Here is a 21,938-nt window from a genome sequence, read left to right as displayed (position 1 = left end):
CCCAGCAGCAACATCCTCACACAGCATCACTTCCAGAAGGGAATGCTTCCTCTGCTCTTTCAGTGACACTGTCTTTAAAAAAGTAAGAGCAAACAAAAATTGTTTGGAGGCAATTCACAGTTAACAGCACCTCCAGCTTCAAAAGTGCAGAATCATAGTTATTACTGATGTCAAATGCAAACAGATTAATGTAGGCCAATGCTATTCCTCCTCCTGATAGAGTAATTGCTCAGAAAGAGAGCACAAAGCATGCCTGAAAGGAACACAGAGCACTTTTAACAAAGGAAAATGTTTTACCACAGAATGAGCTTAACTTCTCTAAGCACTGTGATGGATACTTCGTGCTCCAGCAAAATGGAGTAATACAAACCACCTTAAAAGCACTTCTGGTAAATGCTGTGTAAATATGTATTGCATAGAAACCAGTGAGCAAGAGGCTGGAAATCTCAATTTTCACACAGAATAAAGAACTAAACTGAAAACAAATACAAGACATTAATTGTGAAAGAGTAGGATGAAGTTGATGAAGATAAAACCCCGGAAGACAAGAGAGGTTAGAAATTAAGCTATACACAGATATTTGAAAAGGCTGTTGTCAGGTTGCTTTGGGAGGGGGGCACAACACTCCTTAAAACACAAGACGAGAAAGATACACAAGGAAAAGTAAAGGTACACAGGAAACAGTTTCCATCAACATTCAATTTCAACACGCAAAAACTTTAACCGCAGATTTCGTGCATGCGGCCAGCTACTCTCTTCTAGGACCCGACAGAGAACTACCTTTGGATAAAACAAAGGGCATTTGTTGCTCGTGCCGTGCAGAACCCCTCGGAGAAAGTTGCCCGGCGCCGCGGCAGCCGCACACGTGCGGCCCCAGCTCTTTGTGCGCTCCCGGCCGCGGGAGGACGGATGGGTGGATGGAAGGATGGATGGATGGAAGGATGGATGGAAGGATGGATGGAAGGATGGATGGAAGGATGGATGGAAGGATGGAAGGATGGATGGATGGAAGGATGGAAGGATGGATGGATGGAAGGATGGAAGGATGCTCCCCGCTCCCTGCCCTTCCCGCACGGATCCCCAGCTGGCACCCCGATCTTCGTCCGGCTGCTCTCCCCAGGTTGATAGCGAAGACAGAAGCAGCCCCGGAGCTCTCACCTCCCGCGGCAAAGCCCAGCCCAGCCCTCCCTGCCCGGAGAACTCCGCCGGCCGGGCCGGGCGCTGGGGATGCGCGGAGTTACGGCGCACCCCCGCAAACTTTCCCCGCCGCCCCGGGGAGCCGAGGGGAGCCGGACCCTCCCCGCAGGGCCGCAGGCAGCGTGTCCCGGCCGAGCCCCGCACTCACATGCCCCGCTGCAGCCGCGGCTCCGCGGCCAGAGCGCAGCCCAGCAGCACGGCCAGCAGCGCCGGCCCGGCTCGCATGGCGCTGCCGGGGAGGGAGGATGGAGCGCCGGCTGCAGCAGCACCCACACCTCAGCAGCAGCAGCAGGAGCAGGAGCAGCAGCCCCGGCCCCCAAATCATTTAAAGCAGCGGCACAGCCGCGCCACGGGCGGAGCGGCCCCGGCCCGGCCCCATCCCCGCCCCGCCGGGCCCGCCCCGCCCCGCAGCGCGGAGTGCGGAGCTCGGAGCTGTGTGCGGTGCCCGCCCCGCGGCGCGGAGCTCGGAGCTGTGTGCGGTGCCCGCCCCGCAGCGCGGAGTGCGGAGCTCGGAGCTGTGTGCGGTGCCCGCCCCGCGGCGCGGAGCTCGGAGCTGTGTGCGGTGCCCGCCCCGCAGCGCGGAGCTCGGAGCTCGGAGCTGTGTGCGGTGCCCGCCCCGCGGCGCGGAGCTCGGAGCTGTGTGCGGTGCCCGCCCCGCAGCGCGGAGCTCGGAGCTCGGAGCTGTGTGCGGTGCCCGCCCCGCGGCACGGAGCTGTGTGCGGTGCCTGTCCCGCAGCGCGGAGCGCGGAGCTCGGAGCTCCGTGCGGTGCCCGCTTCGCAGCTCGGAGCTGTGTGCGGTGCCCGCCCCGCGGCTCGGAGCTCCGTGCGGTGCCGTGTCCCGGGAGCTCCCCGCGGGAACACTGCTCTGCTCCTCCTCCTGCAAAGGGAGCTCCCCCTGCTCCGCATCCCCCGCTCCGGGAGCAGACAGGAGGGGCTGTTCCGCGTGTCCGTACGCAGGGATGTGCAGCTCCCCGGGATGCCGAGAGCGTTCTGCTGCGCTGACAGACGCGGATCTTGGCTGCCCTTTATTTCCTCTAGTCCTTCTTTGTTCTGTACAGGATGCCCAGTGCAACCGTAGCTGAGCGCTTCCGAGAGGTAATCGTGAAAATAAACGCGTTTAACATCTTGAGGGAGGGATAACAGCGCTACTGCTGAGAGTTAGTGACAGCAAGAGCATAAAACTGGGAACTCAGGAGTGGTTTTTCAGTCCCAGGGCTGCCTACCATCCTCTCATCTTTATGATCTCTCCAGACCTTTACTGCTGTCAAAACACAACTCTTTCCCCTTTACTGCTGAGAGAAGGGAGACCAACTGACCTGGAAGGGGAACTGTGCATAGTAGCAAATAAAAAATCGAGAAAAACACACCTTAAGCGTTTTATGATCTAATGCAGGTCTCCGGGTGCATTACAGCACGGTTTCCCCCTCTCCAGAGAGCTGTGACTAACCAGGCACTGGGCTGTGAACAGCAGATGGGCCCTGAGCCAGCCAGAGCTAAAATCCATGATTCCTTTCCACTCCGATGGAATGGCCTGGTGTCCACTTGCTCTAAGGGAGCTCCTGCACAAGTTTGTGACAGACACAGCTGGGTGGGTGCACCAGCACCCTCACCAGCCAGGAGCCAGCCTCTGTTTCACAGAGCATTCATTTGTCAGCCCTGTAACATGATACACCCACTTCTCATTTTCCACACACTTTACAAGTGGTTTCCTGTATGGTTTTTATTTTCCAGGGCCTTTGTGAAGTAGGTAAACATTTACCATTCATAACAAGAAAACTGGTTTTATATTGTTCATTGCTTTGAAGCTTGCATGGACATGATCCCTTGGAGATTTTATCAACTGATTTCTTTTTCATGGGGAAGAAAGCACACAGCTGTTATCTGGCCTTAGAGCAGAATAATTGTACCCTGAAATTTCCAATGAATGGCTGTGTCTTTCTTGTGTCTGGAGTAGTTTTAACTCCACAGGACCTTGTGTTGAGCTGATCTCATTACCTCCTGCAGAGCACATAGTTTTTAATAATTTTATTTCTTAAACCCCAGAAAATCTTTCTTCATAAAATAATAGATGTTCATTATGTCAAGGCTGAGTGTTCATTATGTCCTGTGATGTCAACCCAACCTGGATTATTTTCAGGATCACATCATGGCAAAATAGCAAAAGATCTCATTCCTCAGTTCTTGGGGATTTTTCCAGGAGAGGTAAATTAGTCTTAAAAAATATTTTAATCTTTTCCATCTTAAGGAACTTAAACTATTCAATGCTGTTCCTCAAAGCTGTATGTGATCATTACAAATTATACACAACATTTATTATACCCAGTTGTTAAGAATAATGGACCAGCAACATGCAGACTGGGAGGTACTGAGATGCAGAGGCCACTTTTAGTAGATGAGACCTTTGCCTGGGGGCCACACAGCACAATGCAGCTGCAGCCAAACTCTGGAGTAAAACATCCCTGCTTTCTGGGCAGGAGGCTTTATCTGCTGTGACCTTGACATTGTCCTGAACTCCAAAGCCAGCCCAGTCAGTGCAATGTGTTCTTCTTACAAATCCAATGTTTTCTCCTCTGCTGTGTTTTATTTGAGAATATCCTGCAGAGCTGTTGACTTTAATGGGATGATTCCCATGGGTAGAGTTGCAGCATTGGTGGAAGGAGTTTCAAAGCCTCCTGAGAGAATTGATCTGCTGGGATCCCACTCAGTTGAACCTTCAGACCTGACACAGAGGTAGAAGCTGACTCATTTATTCCAGTTCTTACACTGGGCTCTGGTGAAAAGGGCACTGGGAGCAGCATTAGTGACTTCTTTACATTCCACATCCTTGCTATGACCAACCAGGCACCTTCCTGCTGTCCTGAAATTTATTTGCTCTAAGTTCTGCATCTTTGACCTCAGCATCTACAAACAGCACCCTGGCCACTACCAAAGCAGTCACTGGACATGCTGTCCAGAGCTCCCTTCCTGACTGGGAAAAGGAGGAAATTAAATTGCACCTTGCTCAGCTAAACCAGCTTTTGAGCTGAGGAGGTAAAGTGCCAATTCCCCTTGGTGGCTTTGTGCAGTTATAATGGATGCAATTGCCTACAGTACAAGTGGTTAGGGGAAAAAAACAGCTTGTGCCCTCCATATAGTACTGAAGGACTTTCTAAGGGATGGAAATTGCATTATTCTCCTCTCCTGTTGATCAGAAAATTGTTCTGTCAGATTCCAGTGCAATCCAAATTCAGCACATTATTTACAACACTGTCCAGATCAGGAATTCTGTAAAAGATTTGCCATCTCTCACAATGTTCCATCCCAATTAAAGCATATTTTCCCCTTCATTAGCATTTTAATTTTGATGTGTAATTTCCTACAAACAGGCTGTGACAGTTGTTGTGTATCCCCAAGCATGAACGAGTGTTGCCCAAAACTTTGAGTCAGTGTCAAGCCATCCTGTTCTATTTTCATTTTTCTGCCTAATTCTCAGCATCTCCATTGCCAGTCTTTTTAAATTGTAGCTAGTTACAGGATTTAACAGTCCAATCTGATATAAAGAAATTTTCGTGCAGAGATTGTAATTAGGAAGGCTGAGCTCTGTTCTGTTATTAGCAGAATTGTGATTTTTGGAGTGGTGGGTTAATTGCTAATAACCATATGCAATGCTTCTGTCAAGATGTTTCCCATTACAGTAATTAACTTAGCAGCTGGGGTAACAGACATTTACCATTTGTCTTCACAGTATCCCTGATTTAGGATTGTTCCAAAACCCTTTTTGGACTCTGTTAGTTCAATTCCCAGGTGTAAGATGAAAAAGAGGGGAAGCTGAGGAGGGGAGATCTGGGAAGAACAACTTGCAGGGGTAGTACCTGTTTCAGATTTAACGTGTCTGTCAGGGTATCCTCAGGAATTCTGGATTTTTTTCTTCACTAATCTCAGCCTTGGACCATCATTTTCATCAGCACCAACTGGAGAGCATGGCAGAGCAGCCTAAAACAGAGAATGTTTTCAGAAACGATTACTCAGCTGCTCATATTAATCTGATCATTATTGAGGATTTATTAAATGAAAAGTGCAGAATTTTTCATTGCCTATTCATATCCTTAAACCTCAAAATCCCTATGGTAGGGGATTTTTTTCTTCATGTTTTGTAGTCAACTATAGAGATATAAACATTTTTTGTTAATTACTTCCTTTCTGTGCTGTCTCACTGGAGCTCCTTCCTCCACAGAGCTGTGCCAGAATTACAGTAATGTTATTAAGGATATGGCCAACCTGAAAATTAAGAAGAAAATAAAGTTGTTCTCTGAAGCCAGATCACATGACAGAGCAGTAGCAGTTTCGTTGATTTAATTCATCAACAGAATATATTGAAGTAATTCATTTTGTTTACGAGATAATTTTAAAGACTTTTAAAACCATGATGCCAGATTATCCTTTTTTTTTTTTTTAAAGTTTGTTCTGGCCAGAGCAAATTCTGTACAATGCTACATTAAAGAAGGTTTGTTAATACCCTTTAAGATGTAAAGCAGCATGCCAAGGGCATGGGAAGCTTTCTCTGTTGCAAGGAACTGGCTTTGCTCCACTACAAGGAATTGGGGAATGCTAATTTACAGCAACTGAGGACCTAGCCCGTGTTGTTAATCATAATTATGGACTTATTTTGGGAGGTGCATTTTCTAAACTAGTTGGGGGAGACAAGAAAATTAAGTTAAAATTATTTTCTTCCACAGGAGGTAAAAGCAGTACATAAATAAATACTTGGTGTTGCAGTAGATCTTTAAAACCTACAATAGCTTCTGGCACTGCAGAGTCCTGTGATATTTTTTCCTCCAGCACATAATAGTAAGTTTCTGATAATAGTGCTCACAGACAGCTTTGATTATAACCACTTGTCAGGGAATGGATAACTAGGAAAATAACACCATATTCAACTGTAAAAAATGCTGCCTGGAGTACATTAACAGAGTGATAATTTCTGCTAATAGCAGCCTCCGAACCCCATCCATTAGCTTTGGATTGAAATTCCTGCTTCATTTCTGTCCTTCCGAGCACTCCTGCCCTCTGACCCTCTCTCCCTTTCCTTGGGAGCAGCAGAGCCATCCCCAGGCTCCAAGAGCAAGGACAGATTCTGTGTCTGAGCAGTCTGCTGGGCACTGGGGACAGGGACACCGCTCGTGGGCAGTGCCAGCCCCGGGCATGGTGAGGGTGTTTGTTCAGAAGGTTTGCATGCTGGGGGAATTTTCTGCTACCTCCTCCCTGCCAACTCGAGTCACCAGCTGCACCACTCTCCCAGTGTCACAGGAGTTTGGGATTTAATTTGTGTTCCTTAGGAGGACAGGGCAAGAGGGGTTGGAAGGGAGGGAAAATGGAAAAGGTCTGAACCATTGAACCTCAGAGCAGTACAATCAGAGAATCACAGAGTTGTTAAGGTTGGAAAAGACTTCCAGGACCACCAAAATCCACTGTCAGGCACCACTGCATTCACCACTGAACCATGTGCTCAATGCCACATCTCCAGGCTTTCGGAACACTTCAGGGACAATGACCCCACCACTGCCCTGGGAGGTTTGTTCCAACGCTTACAACCCTTTCCATGAAGAAATTTTCCCTAATATCAACTGTGAACCTCCCCTGGCAGAACTTAGGACCTTTTCCTCTTGTCCTGTCACTGGGACATGCCTGACTCCCCCTCACTGCAGCCTCCCCTCAATAAGGTGTCCCCTCACCCCACCCAGCCTCTCCAAACAGCAAAAGTGTTCAAACAAAGTATTTCCTTTTGACACAATTAGCAGAAGTCCATTGATATTCGAGTCAGGAGGATATTTCTGCAGGGACCTATTACATCTGATTGGGAAAATAAAATGTTACCCACATCCACAATTACTTCTGTAAAGACCACTGATCTCATTCCTGAGCTTTTCTCTTTAGCATTAGTTGACCAAAACTCTGGTAAGAACAGGCTCTTGACAATATAATCCTAAAATAAGTTTTATGTTGGCAGGCAATAGCAACTGGGAGTACTTTCATCTGTTTCTGGATTTGGGATGACGACACTCCAATGAGTGGCTAATCTGGTGTGCTTGTGAACATTCAAATTAAAATCACACATTAGGGGGCAAGTCACATCTTCTCTGACCTACACAGGTGAGAGCCAAATGTAACTCTAAATTTAATGCAGCTATTCCAGCTTCATCTCAACACAAAGAATTAGGGTTTAGAAAGTTTAGAGCAATCAATTTTTTTGGCAGAGCATTGTATTGCTAAATATTTTATAGGAGGAACTATTTTATTTGGTTTTTAACAATTTTTTTTCAAAGTGATCTTCTTTTGGCCACACTGATACCCATCTGAAAAACCTGCAAGGAGCTGAGCAAGCAACTCATTCAAAAATTTAGCAGAGGACCTTCATGCTCGTGCATTCAGAGAAACCAAATCTGGGATATTCATGCTAGGAGTGTCTAAAGGCTCATCAAGTCAGGAGACACTGAGAGCCCTTGGAGACTTGGCCAATCTGATTATCAAATATTCCTGATCCATCCAGAGGACAGGAAATTTCAGACAGCTATCCTCTAAGAAAATGGAAACAAATAAATGGAAAAAAAAAAAAACAAAACACACACACAAAAAAAAAAAAAAAAAAAAATAAATAAATAAAAACACCCCACCATTAAAATATGTGATAAAAGCGGTTTGCTGCCCCTGATGAATCTTTCAGCTGGTTCACAGCACAGCTCAGTGAGTGCCAGGGCAACACTAAAGGGATGGAGTCAATCACACAAAGCAGGCACTAACAACACTCCAGCAACCTCAGCCTGTTAAACTCCAGCCTCAACCAGCACTGATACTTCAATCACTCTAATTTATCCTCCGGGGTAGGCAGCCCCCTCAAAATTTGGGTTTCAGATGTTCAAGCTGGTAACTCTCATCTACATCACTGAAAAAGCAGTCACAAAATAAATCAAAGTGAAAGAGGGCTCAGAAGTGGGATTCTCCTCAGGGTTTGCCCATCCCTTTGGGATTGCTGGTGGAACTCAGATGTGAGCTGCCTGAGCTTCCCCCTCTGTCTAACACAGTGCTGAGCACATCACTGGGACTTAAAATACTGAAATTCAAAGGAATAAATGCTTTGTTTGTTTGCTTCCAATTAGGAGCTAATGAAGTCCCAGGAATGCACTTCCAGGTGGTTTGTCACAGAACTGAAACTCAGTCGTGTGTTCCTGGGTGTAACTTCCCCCTCTGTCTGCTCTGCTGACACAACTAGACCACGCTTCATTCTCCCAAAGACATTAGAGCATTACTTTCCTGGGTTTTCCTCCAAATTACCTGCCTGGCTACTGTCACCATTGATCTTTTAAGTCCTTGACTGAGTAATCAGTCAGAGAGCTAATTAATGTAGTGGCTTGGAGGGAAGGATGAAATGAAAAAGGAGATTTTTTTTCCCTATTCTTGATGTTTTTATTGCCTTTGAAAGGTGCTTTATCTGTAGCATAAAGGAGCATTTGTCTGTGCCTTTTCCTCCTGTCAGTTCACCTACTATAAATCTATTTCTCAACTATTAACAGAAACCAGGAGAATTCCATAGGAATGGTGATACTGAAATCGAAGGAAAAAAGAAATCTAAGATTTTGTATTTTGTTTTCCCCCCACTGACATTCACAGACTGCAGTGTGAGTATTTGGAGTGAGTAGCAACTGCAAGACCTGACCCAGATTTTCAGATGGTTTTAGAGCTAAACAGATGTTTTAATATTAAGATGACTTTGTTATATTTTATAGAAAAATATATTATTTTCCTTCCTGCTGGATCTGCTCCTCATGTGTGACCTGCAACGCCCCAAATTTATCCAGATTCATTTCTAACCAAAATGGGTCAAGTTCAGTTTTAACACCACCACTCAGTTTGACTTTAGTCTGAGATCAAGGAGATGAGAAAAGGGGATCTCAGAATAGTTTAGGTTGGAAGGGACTTTAAAGATCATCCAGTTCCACACCTTCCACTATCCCAGGCTGCTCCAAGCCCCATCCAACCTGGCCTTGAGCATTTCCAGGGATGGGGCAGCCACAGCCTCTCTGGAATGCCCCATGCTAAAACATATATTCTAAAAGTACTCATCAGGGTTCATGGTTTAAAAGAAAAAGAAATATTCAGATGCTAAGGACGAAATTCTTCTAAAAGAATAAATGAAATTTTAAAAAGTTAGCTGTACACAGACCCTGTTCTCCTCATCCTGGATATCTAAGAGGTATAGACTATTCTTGTTGCTGTAATAACTCTGATATGTGAAGAGGTATTTAATTTCCTTTATTCTCAAGGAATTCTACATGCCCTGGAACAGCTCTTTTAATCCACAGAGTTAACCCCATACTGCCATGCACACAGAGGTGGATATTTACATATTCTACAGCAGGATTTAAACACTGCTGTCCACAGGGAGCTGATGAACCGAAAATGGTTTAATAAGCTTTCTCTTAAAATTCTTCAGGGAAGCAGATATTAGCATCAGCAGTATTTGTTGCTAAATGCAAATAAAATCATGGTTCATGTGGGAATTGTGCTGCCCATGCTCCAGGAAGCAGCGAGGGCTGCAGCAAGCAAGTGGCAATTAAATATTTCACACATCCCTGCGTGGCTCTGTATCCACAGCACCGTGGCCACATCCAGCAACAATTAATGGTGTTGGGATGGAATCCCCAACTCATAATTCTGGGATTAACTCGTGGAGAAATCCAGTTCCTACAAAGGTTGACACAGGAAGTGTCTGAGAAACCCACATTGCTATAAAAACTACACAAAAAGAAATACAGCAGTCCAAAAAGCAGCCTGCCCTCCAAGAAAATCAGCATTGCCTGGGCTGAGTACTGCAAACTGAGCATGTTTTATTAATTCCAGTATCAAGACAACAATAAATTAAGCACCTAGATACACAGGGGGAAAAGGCAATGTCAGCAGTTACAGGGTTTTTAGACTTGACCTCCTAATTTGTGCAAAAATCAAAAAATATTTCTGAAGTTTACTATAATTAAAGATTAATATAAATGCTGTAAAGTTCTGAAAAGTTTATGAAGCTAAACCTTGCCAAATTAACTCAACATTTTTCTTCTATTATTGACATTTTAGATGCAAACTCTGATCTATACAGACTTCAGCAAACCATTTCTTAGATATGAAAAATTCCTTGTTTAACCTTGAGCAGTTCTCTGTGCAGGAAAAGCTAAGGAGGATAAAATGGTGAGTTGTGTCAAAGGAGGAATTGTTCAGTTATGGGAAGCTCATTAAAGAACTTTTAGGGATGAGTCTCAAGGAAAAAATAGCAATTCCTTTGCTGCAGGCACAAGAGATAGGCCCAGCCTTGTGGAGTTTGCTGTGGAAAAGCCTGATGAGGATGAGAACCTCCTGCTGGATAAAACAAGATTACTTTGAGGCTGAAGTCTGTGGACAGCATGGATGGAATCTAAAGCCATGAAAAGCTGGATGACACACTTGGGGACTAAGAATAACTTCTGCTGGGGGTATTCTGAGCTACCTCATCCAATTTTGACTATTCAGGAGCTGGAGAAGAGAATTTAACACGATGCAGACATGGAACAGGACTGTTAGGATGAACCCAACAGCAGGAAAAGAGAAGGAGTTTGATCTGTTTAGAGCAAAACTGAGGGTTGTTTAAACTAGCAGTGATGCCTTGTGCAGGCTGCCCTAGAGCAGAGGCTGGCCAGAGTTCCAGAATAAAGCAGGGATTGATTCAAAGGATCTCCTCCATGGATCCCCCTTGGGCAGCACCAGAGCCCAGCCAGGGCTGCCCCCAGGATGAACCCAAATGGCCCCAAAATGCACGAGCGCTGCCGGGGTCTCTCCCTGGGCTCAGCTCTGCTCCATGTGCACATTGCAGTTCAGTGTCCAATCCCACTGCAGCCCCTGCAGTCCCACCCTGCTTGTTTTTCTCTCTGCAGCCCACGGGCTTTGTGCTCCTGGGCTGAGATTGGGATCATTTGTCCTTGGTGCCCAGCTGGAGCAGGAATTGTTTTGTCTCCCTGCTCTGTGCACAGAGCTCACCATGCCCTGATGTGAAGCTCAGAACTGCACACTAAAGCAGCTCAGAGTCTGAAACATAGAAAAGCCAAAACCTGAGGCATCAGCAGGATGAAGATGAGAGAGGAGAAGGGGATTGCTCCGTGAGTGCTCTCTTAAAGCTCACTGTAGAAGGGGGGTGGGAGAGGATGAATTTCAGGGATCCCAGGGAGACTGGCACCAGAACAAGCCAGCCCAAAGCAGCCACACAGGTGAATGTCTGGGATAGCCTAGTGCAAGCAACAGCAGCAAAATTAAGTAGCATAGAGGAAATTTGTAAATTCATTAAAAGAATTCTAAAATATGTTTTTGTGTGATAACAGGGAACTGGGTTTGGTCACCAGGCAGTGCCTCTCAAGCCCTCGCTCCTTGCTGGGTTTCAGCTGTTTAATTTGGAATCCTATCACCAAAACCAAAGTGTGCTGCAGCCTCAGGTACCAGAACAGCACTGATCTTCTTCTGATAACTCCTGTGCTCAAAACAGGCTATGCCTCAAGTACCTGCAGGAAATAGCTTTGGAGGAGGCCAATTTAACTAACTGTCAGTGACTACCTGAATTAACAATTAAACCTTTTGCTCCTTGAAATGGGAATAATCATTTTGGTTTGTGTCTGGGGTGCAAGAGAATCCTGCACCATGCTTGGGGATGCTCAGCCTTGTGCAAATCTAAATAATAACCAAAAAATAGACAACCAACCCTAACATTACAGCATGCCATGATGTCTTCTCTAAGCAGAGAAATGTGTTTGTCTTTTAGATCACAGAAGAACACCCAGAGGCAAATTGCTATGTGCAAAGTCAAATTTGCATGGACCCATATCATGATAGCAAGGGTGGCTACAGCAGAGGTGCCAAGGCAGTCCAAACCTGCTGGCTGAGCTTGTTTGCAGTGTTCCTGACATTGGGAAATTATCAGTTTCTATAATTTGGTTAGAATTAGAAAATAATACGTGCCAACTTTCTTTTCAGTGTAGCAGCAGCTCCTTTTTGAGCCACATTTTTACTGCTCAAGGTTATCACTGCAGGGCTGTCAGAGGCTTCTATCACATCTGTATCACAGCAGCAAGTTGCCTCCTAAATTTTCTTTATCCCCAGCAATGATGCATGCAGGAAAAATGGCTGTGGATTGATCAGCAATTAGAAAGTTGATTTTGTGGATCTAAACAACTGCAGAACATTTTGTGCAATAGCACTTTGGTACTGAACTCATGAGAGGAAAATTCGACAGAAACATTTAATTTCATAAAGCTGGTATGGTAGACAACACTCATTTAACATCAATTAGTGTTATAGCTGATAATTTGGGTTAGAGCAATATAAAATTGACAGGCAGAGCTTGGTGTGGGCATGCTATGGATAAAGGGCATGCCCTGTGGGCAAAGGGAGATGCCTCTGCAGCTGAGCTCCTCCCCTGTCACTTCACTCTCTGTGTGTTGAGCAGCAGCAGGACACTGCTCCTGCCATTAGGAATTGCATCCATGTGCTCAGACCCAGTTTGAAAGCAGTTTCTCTTTGTGTACATTATATTCAGTGAAAATGGGATTTGCTTCCCAACTGTTTGGGATGTGTTTTGGTTGTTGCAGCCAAAATCTTTAAACTTAAGGTGTTTTTTGTATTTTGTCTAAGTGCTGAGCACAGCAGTGATATTGTTCAGATATACATTATTCACTGATAAACCATTCTGTCCTTCTTAAGGCTTGGTTTACTTACTGAAAGGTCAGCAAATGCAGCATGGGAACCAGAATCTGATAGCTTAAGAATTAAACGTTTATGGAAATTGGGTTTGTTTCCTTGCACCCAAAGCTCACAGGTGACCTGAAATGAGTCATGAGAAGAGTTGTGAAGTTGTAAAAAAAAAAAAGATAACTTCAGGCTGTTTAGCCCCTAAAGCAGAGCTGCAGTATCTAAACTTGGAGGAGAAATGGATCCACAGCATCACACAAGGAAGCCATGTAAATTATCCCATAGGAAAACATAAGGGACAAAGATCTGTCCTAAATTTCACTTTCCTCTGTTTCTCACTTTCCTCTCACAAATTCCTGTCTGTTTGGACTCTGCAGTCTGGGATTACCCTGATCTTTATGTTGAGTGATCACTGATAATTCAGCAATCTTTGGATGAGGGATCAAGGCCAAGTTACCTCTTTTTCAGCTCAGTGCCTTCTTCTGCTCCTGCTCTGAGCACCTCCACCCACCTCCACCCCTGTCCCGGCTTCCTCTTCCTCTCAGCATTTTTCCAGAAATTCACAATTTCTTGTCCCAATTTCCCCTTTGTCAGGTGTCTCCAAAGGTGAAGACTGGCAGAAGCACAGGAAACACTGAGGGACTTTTTTTTTCTTTTGAACTGTTGGTCAAGAACAGAGACCTGTGTCTTCCAGCATAATTCCCGTTGGGGATAAATCCTGGCTCCATGACTTCTGGAGAGGTTATCTCAGGCAGCACAGAGGGGTGTCAGCAAGGGGCAGGCAAAGCCCTGCTCTGACAGAGGCAGCTCTGAACACAGGCTGGAACAGATTGTTAAAAGCATCAGGGAAACATCACCATCAAAATCATGGCCATTGTGAGCTTTGGGCTGGCAGTTCTCACTGCTCTGCCAGGATTAAAGCACTTGCATTTCACCTCCATGTCTTAAGACATTGCGGGTTGTGCTTTAATTTCAAATTTCCTTTTAAGTTCTCCCTGCCTCGCCAAGGTGGCCTAAGGACAAATCCATTAATCTGTGTGATGTGCAGGTCTGTTTACATTATGGGAGTTATGTAAGCAGGTAGAGCTCATCAATAATTAAAGGCTCAGTGGGTAAAGTAGAGATGTGGCCATTTCCTTCTACCTTCTCAGGGTTTCTGTGCAAGCCCCACAGTCCTTGTGCTTTTCTGCTGACTGATGCTAAGGGACAGTGTTTTAAGGGATGGCAGCTCCAAGCCTTCCATCTGCAGGGGTTGTGTGAGCCTCTCTCATTTCTCACAGAGACGAGCTGGAGGAATTACCAATGTAAAACAGGGATTGGAAAGGGAAGGGGATCAAGCTCCCGGGTTCTGTTTTGATGGCAGCCTGTGCAAGGTGTAATAAAATCAATAGTTCTCTCAGTGAAAGGGTTCTTTCTATCTCCAGCAATGACAAGAGGATAGTGGGCAAAGAGCTCTATTAGCTGTTCTTTAAGAATCAATCACACTTAAAAGCAATAGTCAAAATGACAGTAACTGCACAATAGATGAATAATTTTTCACACAAATAGCCCGAATTTCAGAGAAGTGACACACTTTTAAAGAGATAGTAGATAAAATATCTGCCTCTCTGAAAACCAAGAAAATACTAAGCATTTATTACTAAAGACACTGAAACAAAAGTGCTCAGATCCTTAAGGGGTAAAAGCCGAAATATCAATTCACCTGAGCAAGAACACGAGGTAATGATCAAGGTTCACTGGATTCAATTTTAAATGTCACATCAGGAAGTACAAAATTCCTGAAGCTGCACTCAGGAAGAAAATCCCCACGGCCATGTCACTTCTGTCAGACAAGGGCTTTCCTCCCCCACAGTGCAACAACCCCTGAGCCCCAGGACAGGTTTAGGTTGGGTATTAGGAAAAGTTTCTTCCCCCAGGGGGTGCTGGGACTGCCCAGGGAATGGGCACAGCCCCTGGGAGCTCCAGGAAAGTTTGGAAAACACTCCCAGGGATGCCCAGGGTGGGATCGTTGGGATCTTTGTGCAGGGCCAGGAGCTGGACTGGATGATCCTTGTGAGTCCCTTCCAACTCAGGATATTCTGTGATTTTATGATCTGCTGAGGATGTGAGCTGATCCAGCACAGAGCCTTTGTCTCACACCAGATGAGAACCAGCTGTGTTAAATCTCTGTATTATATCTACATCCAGCATCAAGATGTAATTGGCAATTACAAAGTCACATTAAACATTATGTAATGAGCTATTTAAATACATCAGTACTGCATAAAACACCAGGAAAAAAATTATATCAGGTAAAAGCCATATTCATGCATAAATAATGAGGGGGAAATACAGCAGTCAGCTTGTTCTGGTGTATCACACTGAAATTTCCATATGACCCCAGCAGTGTGGAAGAGCAAATGGAAGCCAGGGCAGAGAAGGGAGCTGTGTCTGGAGAATAATTCCTTGTTGAGTCTGGGTGAGCTTCTTGTGGCTCGACAGCAAGCATGAAAGCACCATCAAGGCCAAAAAAACCCTGGTTAACATCTCCCCCCTCCTGCCTGGGGTGCAGGGTTTGAGATGCTGGAGAGAAGGAACACTGTCACTCAGTTTGAGGCAAAACCAGGCAAAAGCTGAGTGCTGGAGCTGCAGGCAGGATGACTTTGTAAATGTGGACAGCAGACTGTACTCTGTCTTTTCATGCTGTCGTGTTTCTTTGTTGATGTCTCTGTTTTAAGATCTTTTTTGCTCCATGCATCACCAATTGCCTTTTGTTTTCTCACAGCAGGAAAGGCTCAGTTAATCCATATGTCATGACAAAAAATCCAGCCTTCTCTTTGATAGGAACCAAGCATGACAGCAATCTATTGAAAAGGTGTTTTGGACTATCATTTCTTCCAAGCTAATTTATTGACTGGATGGCTTTCAAAAATAATAGGTCTGTTTCCCAAGATAATGAGCTGAGATGTGACTCACAAAGTCCGTGTGAGCACACAGACAGCCTAATTATGAGAAATAAACTAATAATAAACCATCAGTCTCTAGAAATCACTAGCTGTTGTGATATACAAGTCCAAACATCAGAGAACATGAATGTTTCCACCTGTTCCCTTCTGCAGCAATTTTGTTTTATTATGCCTAGATATGTAAAATAAATTTCTTACCATTAAGCCCCAGACAGATCAGGATGCTGAGAAAGATCTGATCTTTGGAGCTGGGGGGGTGACAGCTTTGCTGAGCAAACTCCAGCTCTAGAATGTAGTTATGAGGGGAAGATGCTGTTCAAATGGATATTTAGTCAGAATCCACAGATTTATAAATCAGAGCTGGCAAAGTGAATCATCCATGCAAATAAAAGCCCTTTAACACACCCCATTGACCAGGTTTTTTTCCCCCAGTATATTTCACTTTAAGTACAGATCACAGTGTAACTACATAAAGAATGTTTCTTTCCTGTAGCATTTGTGGAACAATTTAAACCACTTTTAACAAATAGTTTCTGTCACTCATTTTCCCATTTCTTGGACAGATGATGGACAGGACACAGCCACATTTTGCCTGTAGAAAAGGCACATTAAAGAAATGTGGCATGCTTAGGAAACATGAATTATTCTCACTCAGTGAATCTCCTGCTTCTAACAAACAGAATGCTCACAACCTTATCTTCCAGAAGAAGGGACTGTGCCCAACTTGTGCTGAAGCCCTAAGAAGGCTGTCACTACCTGGTCCAGCCAGTTTTCAACTCATGGAGCCCAGAGGGGAAATCTCACCCTGCAAAGAGCTTTTCTGACATGTTTACAACATGCCAGAAAAAAATGGGTATTCAAAGAAACTTTCACCATGTTCTCCTCCCCTCAGGTGTAAAAGCAGCAGGGCTTTTTATGATTACTGACTACCTGTGCTCGCTGTGGAGTAATCAGCTGTAAAACCAGTTGAACAGTGGAAAATTCTGTGTTTATCACTCTTTCAAGGCTGGCACTTTTAAGTCTGACCCTGAATCATCCTGACCTCCACTTTGCTGGTGAAACATTTCTGCCTCATGCTACCAAGGAAAGAAATTGCTGCCTTAAAATGCTTTGACCTTGTCCAGCACAGTCCTTGTGCCACAACTGACTCGATTTTCATTGCGGTCTTGGTTTGAAAAGCCAGGTGTCTGCTAAGGAAGGCAGGAGCCACCCCTGAAATGGAAAATGTAAACCCCCTCCCTCCGAATCATAATTTTGGAAATTAAGGGGCTCTCGGGCAAAGATATGGGAATAGGAATAGCAGTTCATTATTAGGAAAACTAAAAATACAAATGCAATAGTACAAACAAAACAAACCACTGCCAGAGTCAGTTTAGGAGCTGAGCCCTGTGGGTCAGGGTGGTGGCACAGCCCCATCCCATGGGGGCTCAGCCCTCCTGCAGTGCCAGCTGTGCTTCTGCTGGAGCAGGGATCCTGCACAAGGCTGCAGTTTTCCTCTGCAGCTCCAGGGCTGCTGGAGATGGGCCTGCTCTCCCTCTGGGAATGCAGGGCAGGAGAAAGCTGCTCCTCTGGGAATGCAGTGGGCAAAGGCTGCTGTGCTGTCCCAGGCTCAGATTGTATCCAGGTAGGAATGCTTGGCTCCTCCCCTGGGCAGAGCATCTCCCCATGGGATGCTGGAATTTTCTCAGCCCTGCAGGGACACTCAGTGGCCATGGACAGCAGAGATCTCCTGGAGGGAGGATTGGCTGTGGGAGAGATAAAGAAAAAACTGCCCCATGAACAGCAGAGAACTGCCCCAGCTCTGACAGATGGGGATAGAACACACACATATTTTACAACCCAGGACAATTGCCAATCAAGCAGAGCCCACGTGCTCAGAGATGACAAACCAAAGCTGCAGAAATTGCATTCCAGGAGCATTTACAGTTCCCCCTAAGGATTTGGAGCTCCCCTCTAGCAGGGTGAACTCCAGGCTGCTGGGGATGCTCTGCCTCTGGCTCACAGTTTCCCTGAGTTGTGATGGGATTTCTCCAAGCACTCTTCAGACTATTGTACTCACATCAACACTTAACTGATGCTCAGCAAGGCTTTTGACAAATCTGCTTTGTTCTGGGGATGGACAAACAGGGGAGATAATCTGGAGCCACAGAGTCATCATTATTTTCTAAGTCTGTTTTGTCTTTAGCACAACAGATGTGCATTGAAAAGAAAAACATCTTCCCAATGCTTTTAAGCTTGCCAGGATTTTCCCTCCACAAACATCTCCTATAAAAGCTGTTCCTGAGAAAAGCGAGTGACCCAAGGCCCCATTTGGAGCTGCCCTGAAGAATCCCATTTACACAGATTTCCACTTTCCTCTCCTTTTAGGGCCCTGACTGAGGCCTCCAGTTTGAGCAGTTCCCAGTGACTGTGGGCTGTGCAGTGGTAAAAAGCCACTTAGCAGAGATGAACAGATGCATTTTGAGTTGTGAAATAAAACCTGGACCTTAAGGGGCGAAATTCTGAGGCACAAACAATCCTATGATGCCACAGCGACCCTGTTACAACAAGTTTGAAACCAATTTGCCATCAATGTTTCTGTACAAGCCCAAGTACACAAACTCAGTACCAGGTAGGCATCTCTAACAAGTGCAGGTGAGACAGGAACCTGTTGGTTTCAATTAAGCTTTGCAAAACCCCCTTTGTGCCAGGAGAAAAATAATGAGGCTACATGAGCCAAAGAGCTTCACTTCCAGTGCAGACTTTGGGCTGTGTGAATGAAATTTGCACTGAAAATAAGCAACTCACCAGCACTCTGACAACAACAGGTCAAGGAAAAGCAGGATGAGAGCTGCAGAGGGGGGAAGAAGGGAATTAAAATGTTTTGTAAGCCCCCAGTTTCCATCAGCTGGGTACAAACACTTTATTCTTGTTTCTAATGAAACTCTGTGGATTGTTTCAAGGTAATAAACATCCACTGTTAGTCGTCTCACTTGGCATTTTGAGTGTTCATCCTGCAGATCTCAAAACACTTTACAAACCTCTGGCAGAGGCTGCCTGAAAGTTCTGGAAAAGTTCTCCTGAATGTTATCAGCCGTTCATAGACAGAAGGAAAAAATCAATTTTAAAAAATCACAGCTAATATTTTTCCATTATATTAATGAATTATATTAACTGAAACAAAATCAGTTGTAAAAATTACACAGTGGGAGACGACATTTTTATAGTTTAAATAAACCACACAGTGGAAGAAGAAAATTACCATCCCTCATTCCCAGGGGAGGAAAAGGCAGCTTGGGACATGTCCACAGTGAAGCAGAGATGGGATGCTCAGAGCAGTTATCTTGAGGGCCACACCCATGCATCAGATCAGGGGAAGCTTAGGTGGATGTTATCAGTTTTATGTTTTGTGACAAGATGAGATCTCTGAACTCAGTGAAGAAACCACCACAAACTGGGCAAGGACTTTTTTTTTTTTGTTTTCCTATTTTCAATTTTACATTTCTTTTTTGGGTCTGAGATAAAACTGGTGAATAAGAAGACCTTTGAATTAAAACATAACAGGTGTTCCCAACTAACTTTTCCTTGAACAGATTGTACTCTCAGTGAAGAGAGCAGAAGAGTGGAAGAAGAGTGTCAATGTAGTATTTACTGCTTTGTGGAGGAGGAAACACAGTTTCCTTCAGTTCTTTAGGCCCTGTAAAATCCCAGATGTTCCCCAAACACCTGGAATGGCACAGGAGCAGGAGGTGTGTGGAGAGAGGAACAGGAAACCAGCATTAGCTCAGGGCAGATGCAAACACCTGAAGAGCAGAACCCATGCGGCTGCGGATCTGAAGGAATTCTGTGCCACAAAAATCCCAAGGAATTCTGTGCCACAAAAATCCCAAGGAAACCAGTGACAGGAGGATGAGAGCAAAAGGCTTTCCACAAAGGCGAAAGAACCTCTCACAAAGATCCCTCACAAAGATCCTTCAGACCAGGAGACTTTTTCAGGAGCCAGAACTTCCACAGACCCCCACAAAACAAATGGGCTGGCGTAGGGAACTCTGTGACCACGATTTGAGGGGGGGTTTCCCAGCAAGTTTAATATTTGGAGTTTAGTTCAGTCTCTGTAGTCACCTTCTGGGGAATTTTCATTTTAATAAGTCTGAAATGCTCGGAATATGCAGGAATGGGCGGGATGTGCGGGAATTGTCGGGATATGCAGGAATGGCCGGGATGTGCGGGAATGGCCGGGAGAAGCGGGACTTGCCGGGATGTCCCCAGCATCAGGGATCTGGTGTCACCTGGCGGTCGCATCCCGAAAAAGCACCGGGCGCGGGGGATCGCAGGAAAGCGCCTGGTCCCAGATTCCCACCTTCTCTGGAGCTGGAATTTGTGACTGGGAGATTCCTGCTTCCCGCAGGAGCAACATCCACGGTCCTGGTCTGAAATGTCACTGACTGAGCAGGCACATAAATTAAAGATCTCAGGGTTACCCAGCACGGGCTGGTGCTGCTGAGGAATAACAGAGTGTAAACAGAAGAGAAATAGAAATAATTCAGGGTTAAAGATCATCGAACAAGGAGAGAAGAAAGAAGAGGAAGGAAAAAAAATCTCAAACTGACTCTGCCTGAATAGGAGAGAAGAGAATAACTATGTTAAAAAACCCCTCGTGTCAGAGAGAAGCACCAGATGGACTGGAGAAGTTTCTTCCAGGCAGGGATCATGAAGCCATGGAATCTTTAAGGCTGGAAAAGATCCCTGAGGTCATTAAGTCCAGTGCCAACCCAGCAGCACCACCGTGCTCACCATTAAACCCTGTCCTTGAGTGCCACATCCACATCTTCAAACATTTCCAGGGATGGTGACTCCACCACTGCTCTGGGCAGCCTGCTCCACTGCCTGACAACCCTTTCCATGAAGAAATTTTCCCTAGTATCGAGTTTAAACCTCCCCTCTCATCCTGTCACTTGTTGGAATGGAGACCAAGTCCCACTTGGCTTCAGCCTCTGTGTTTGTTGAGAAGTTCAGGTGCCAGTGCCATCCCTAGACTGGGATAAAAATCATGTAATGGATAAAAATAATGTAAAATGAACATTGGGACCACACCTGAATTGTTTTAGGAGCAATTACCCCATCCTGACAGTGTCCATACCCACAGAAAGTAGAATTCCGTGGAAATTGAGAGCCAGAACACCTCAGCATTTTCCCACCAGGCTGCACTTGCAAGAAATATTTCTGTCACTGGATGTTCTTGTTACAAGGTGTTAAATTTGGCTAACAAATATACTGCTGCTTTTTAATGTAGAACACGGCTGCACTTCAGTCAGCATTTCTCCCCTCATTAAAAAGTAAAACAAAACCTCATCAGTACTGATTTGCATACGGAGGCTTCCCTGCCATGTCTAAAACATGAAGTCATATTTCATTGAAAAACCCCCAAAAACGATTATCTACTCACTTCAAAGGGCTTAATTATTATTCAGCATGTGAGAGGTTACTAAGAACCCCAGAAGGATTTGCTGGATTTGTTTCTGCAAATGCTGTCACAAATGTGCTCCAGTCGTTTACTTTTGCAGTGCTTATTGTCATGGAAAGATGAAGTTAAAGGTCACACATGGAGGTTCCTAAAAAAGCTTAGAGAAGCTTCTTGCTGATGAATAGGAATCAGAAATCTAAAATGTGGCAAAATATAGGTGGCCTTTGTCCAGAAGGCATCTGCATTCTAGGAGGAACTTAAAAAATATGTCAAACCAGGGAGCTTGGAGTGAGGAATTTTTGGTGTGTTGCCCTACTTTTAAAAGATTTCTAATGAGCTGGGGATCATTAATCAGCCTCTTCCATTTGTTTCTCTCCTCATCATCCTCTTCAGTGGTATCAGCATTGTTGGCCACTTCTGGAGGGGCTCCAGGGATGGATAGACAACAGTTAAAAACTCTTTACTGCACATTTTACCCTGTATTTTCTAATCCCATTTCCAAATTCCATTCAACTGCAGAATCCTGATCTCAGGGGTAAATATGGTCTCAAATAAAGTCCACATAAACTTCAAGGCAAAAGGAATTTATAAGATATTGGACAGAGAAGCAGTATGATCAA

At 45.0% G+C, this 21,938-nt stretch overlaps 1 protein-coding gene across 1 annotated transcript in view; it reads right to left on the bottom strand.

Annotated features, from left to right (window-relative positions):
* The window catches only part of LOC135278610 (multiple epidermal growth factor-like domains protein 6), a 186,418-nt gene extending 184,844 nt beyond the window's left edge, over positions 1-1,574 (bottom strand). The window contains exon 1 of the mRNA XM_064385192.1: positions 1,346-1,574. Within this exon, the coding sequence (XP_064241262.1) occupies positions 1,346-1,422 (77 nt within the window). The 5' untranslated portion in view covers positions 1,423-1,574. The remainder of the gene's footprint in view (positions 1-1,345) is intronic.
* Positions 1,575-21,938: the final 20,364 nt, after the last annotated feature.

The sequence above is a fragment of the Passer domesticus genome, chromosome 11, assembly GCF_036417665.1.
Source record: "Passer domesticus isolate bPasDom1 chromosome 11, bPasDom1.hap1, whole genome shotgun sequence".
Taxonomy (NCBI): domain Eukaryota; kingdom Metazoa; phylum Chordata; class Aves; order Passeriformes; family Passeridae; genus Passer; species Passer domesticus.
The sequence above is the reverse complement of the archived record's forward strand: the minus strand, read 5'-3'. Positions and strand labels throughout refer to the sequence as shown.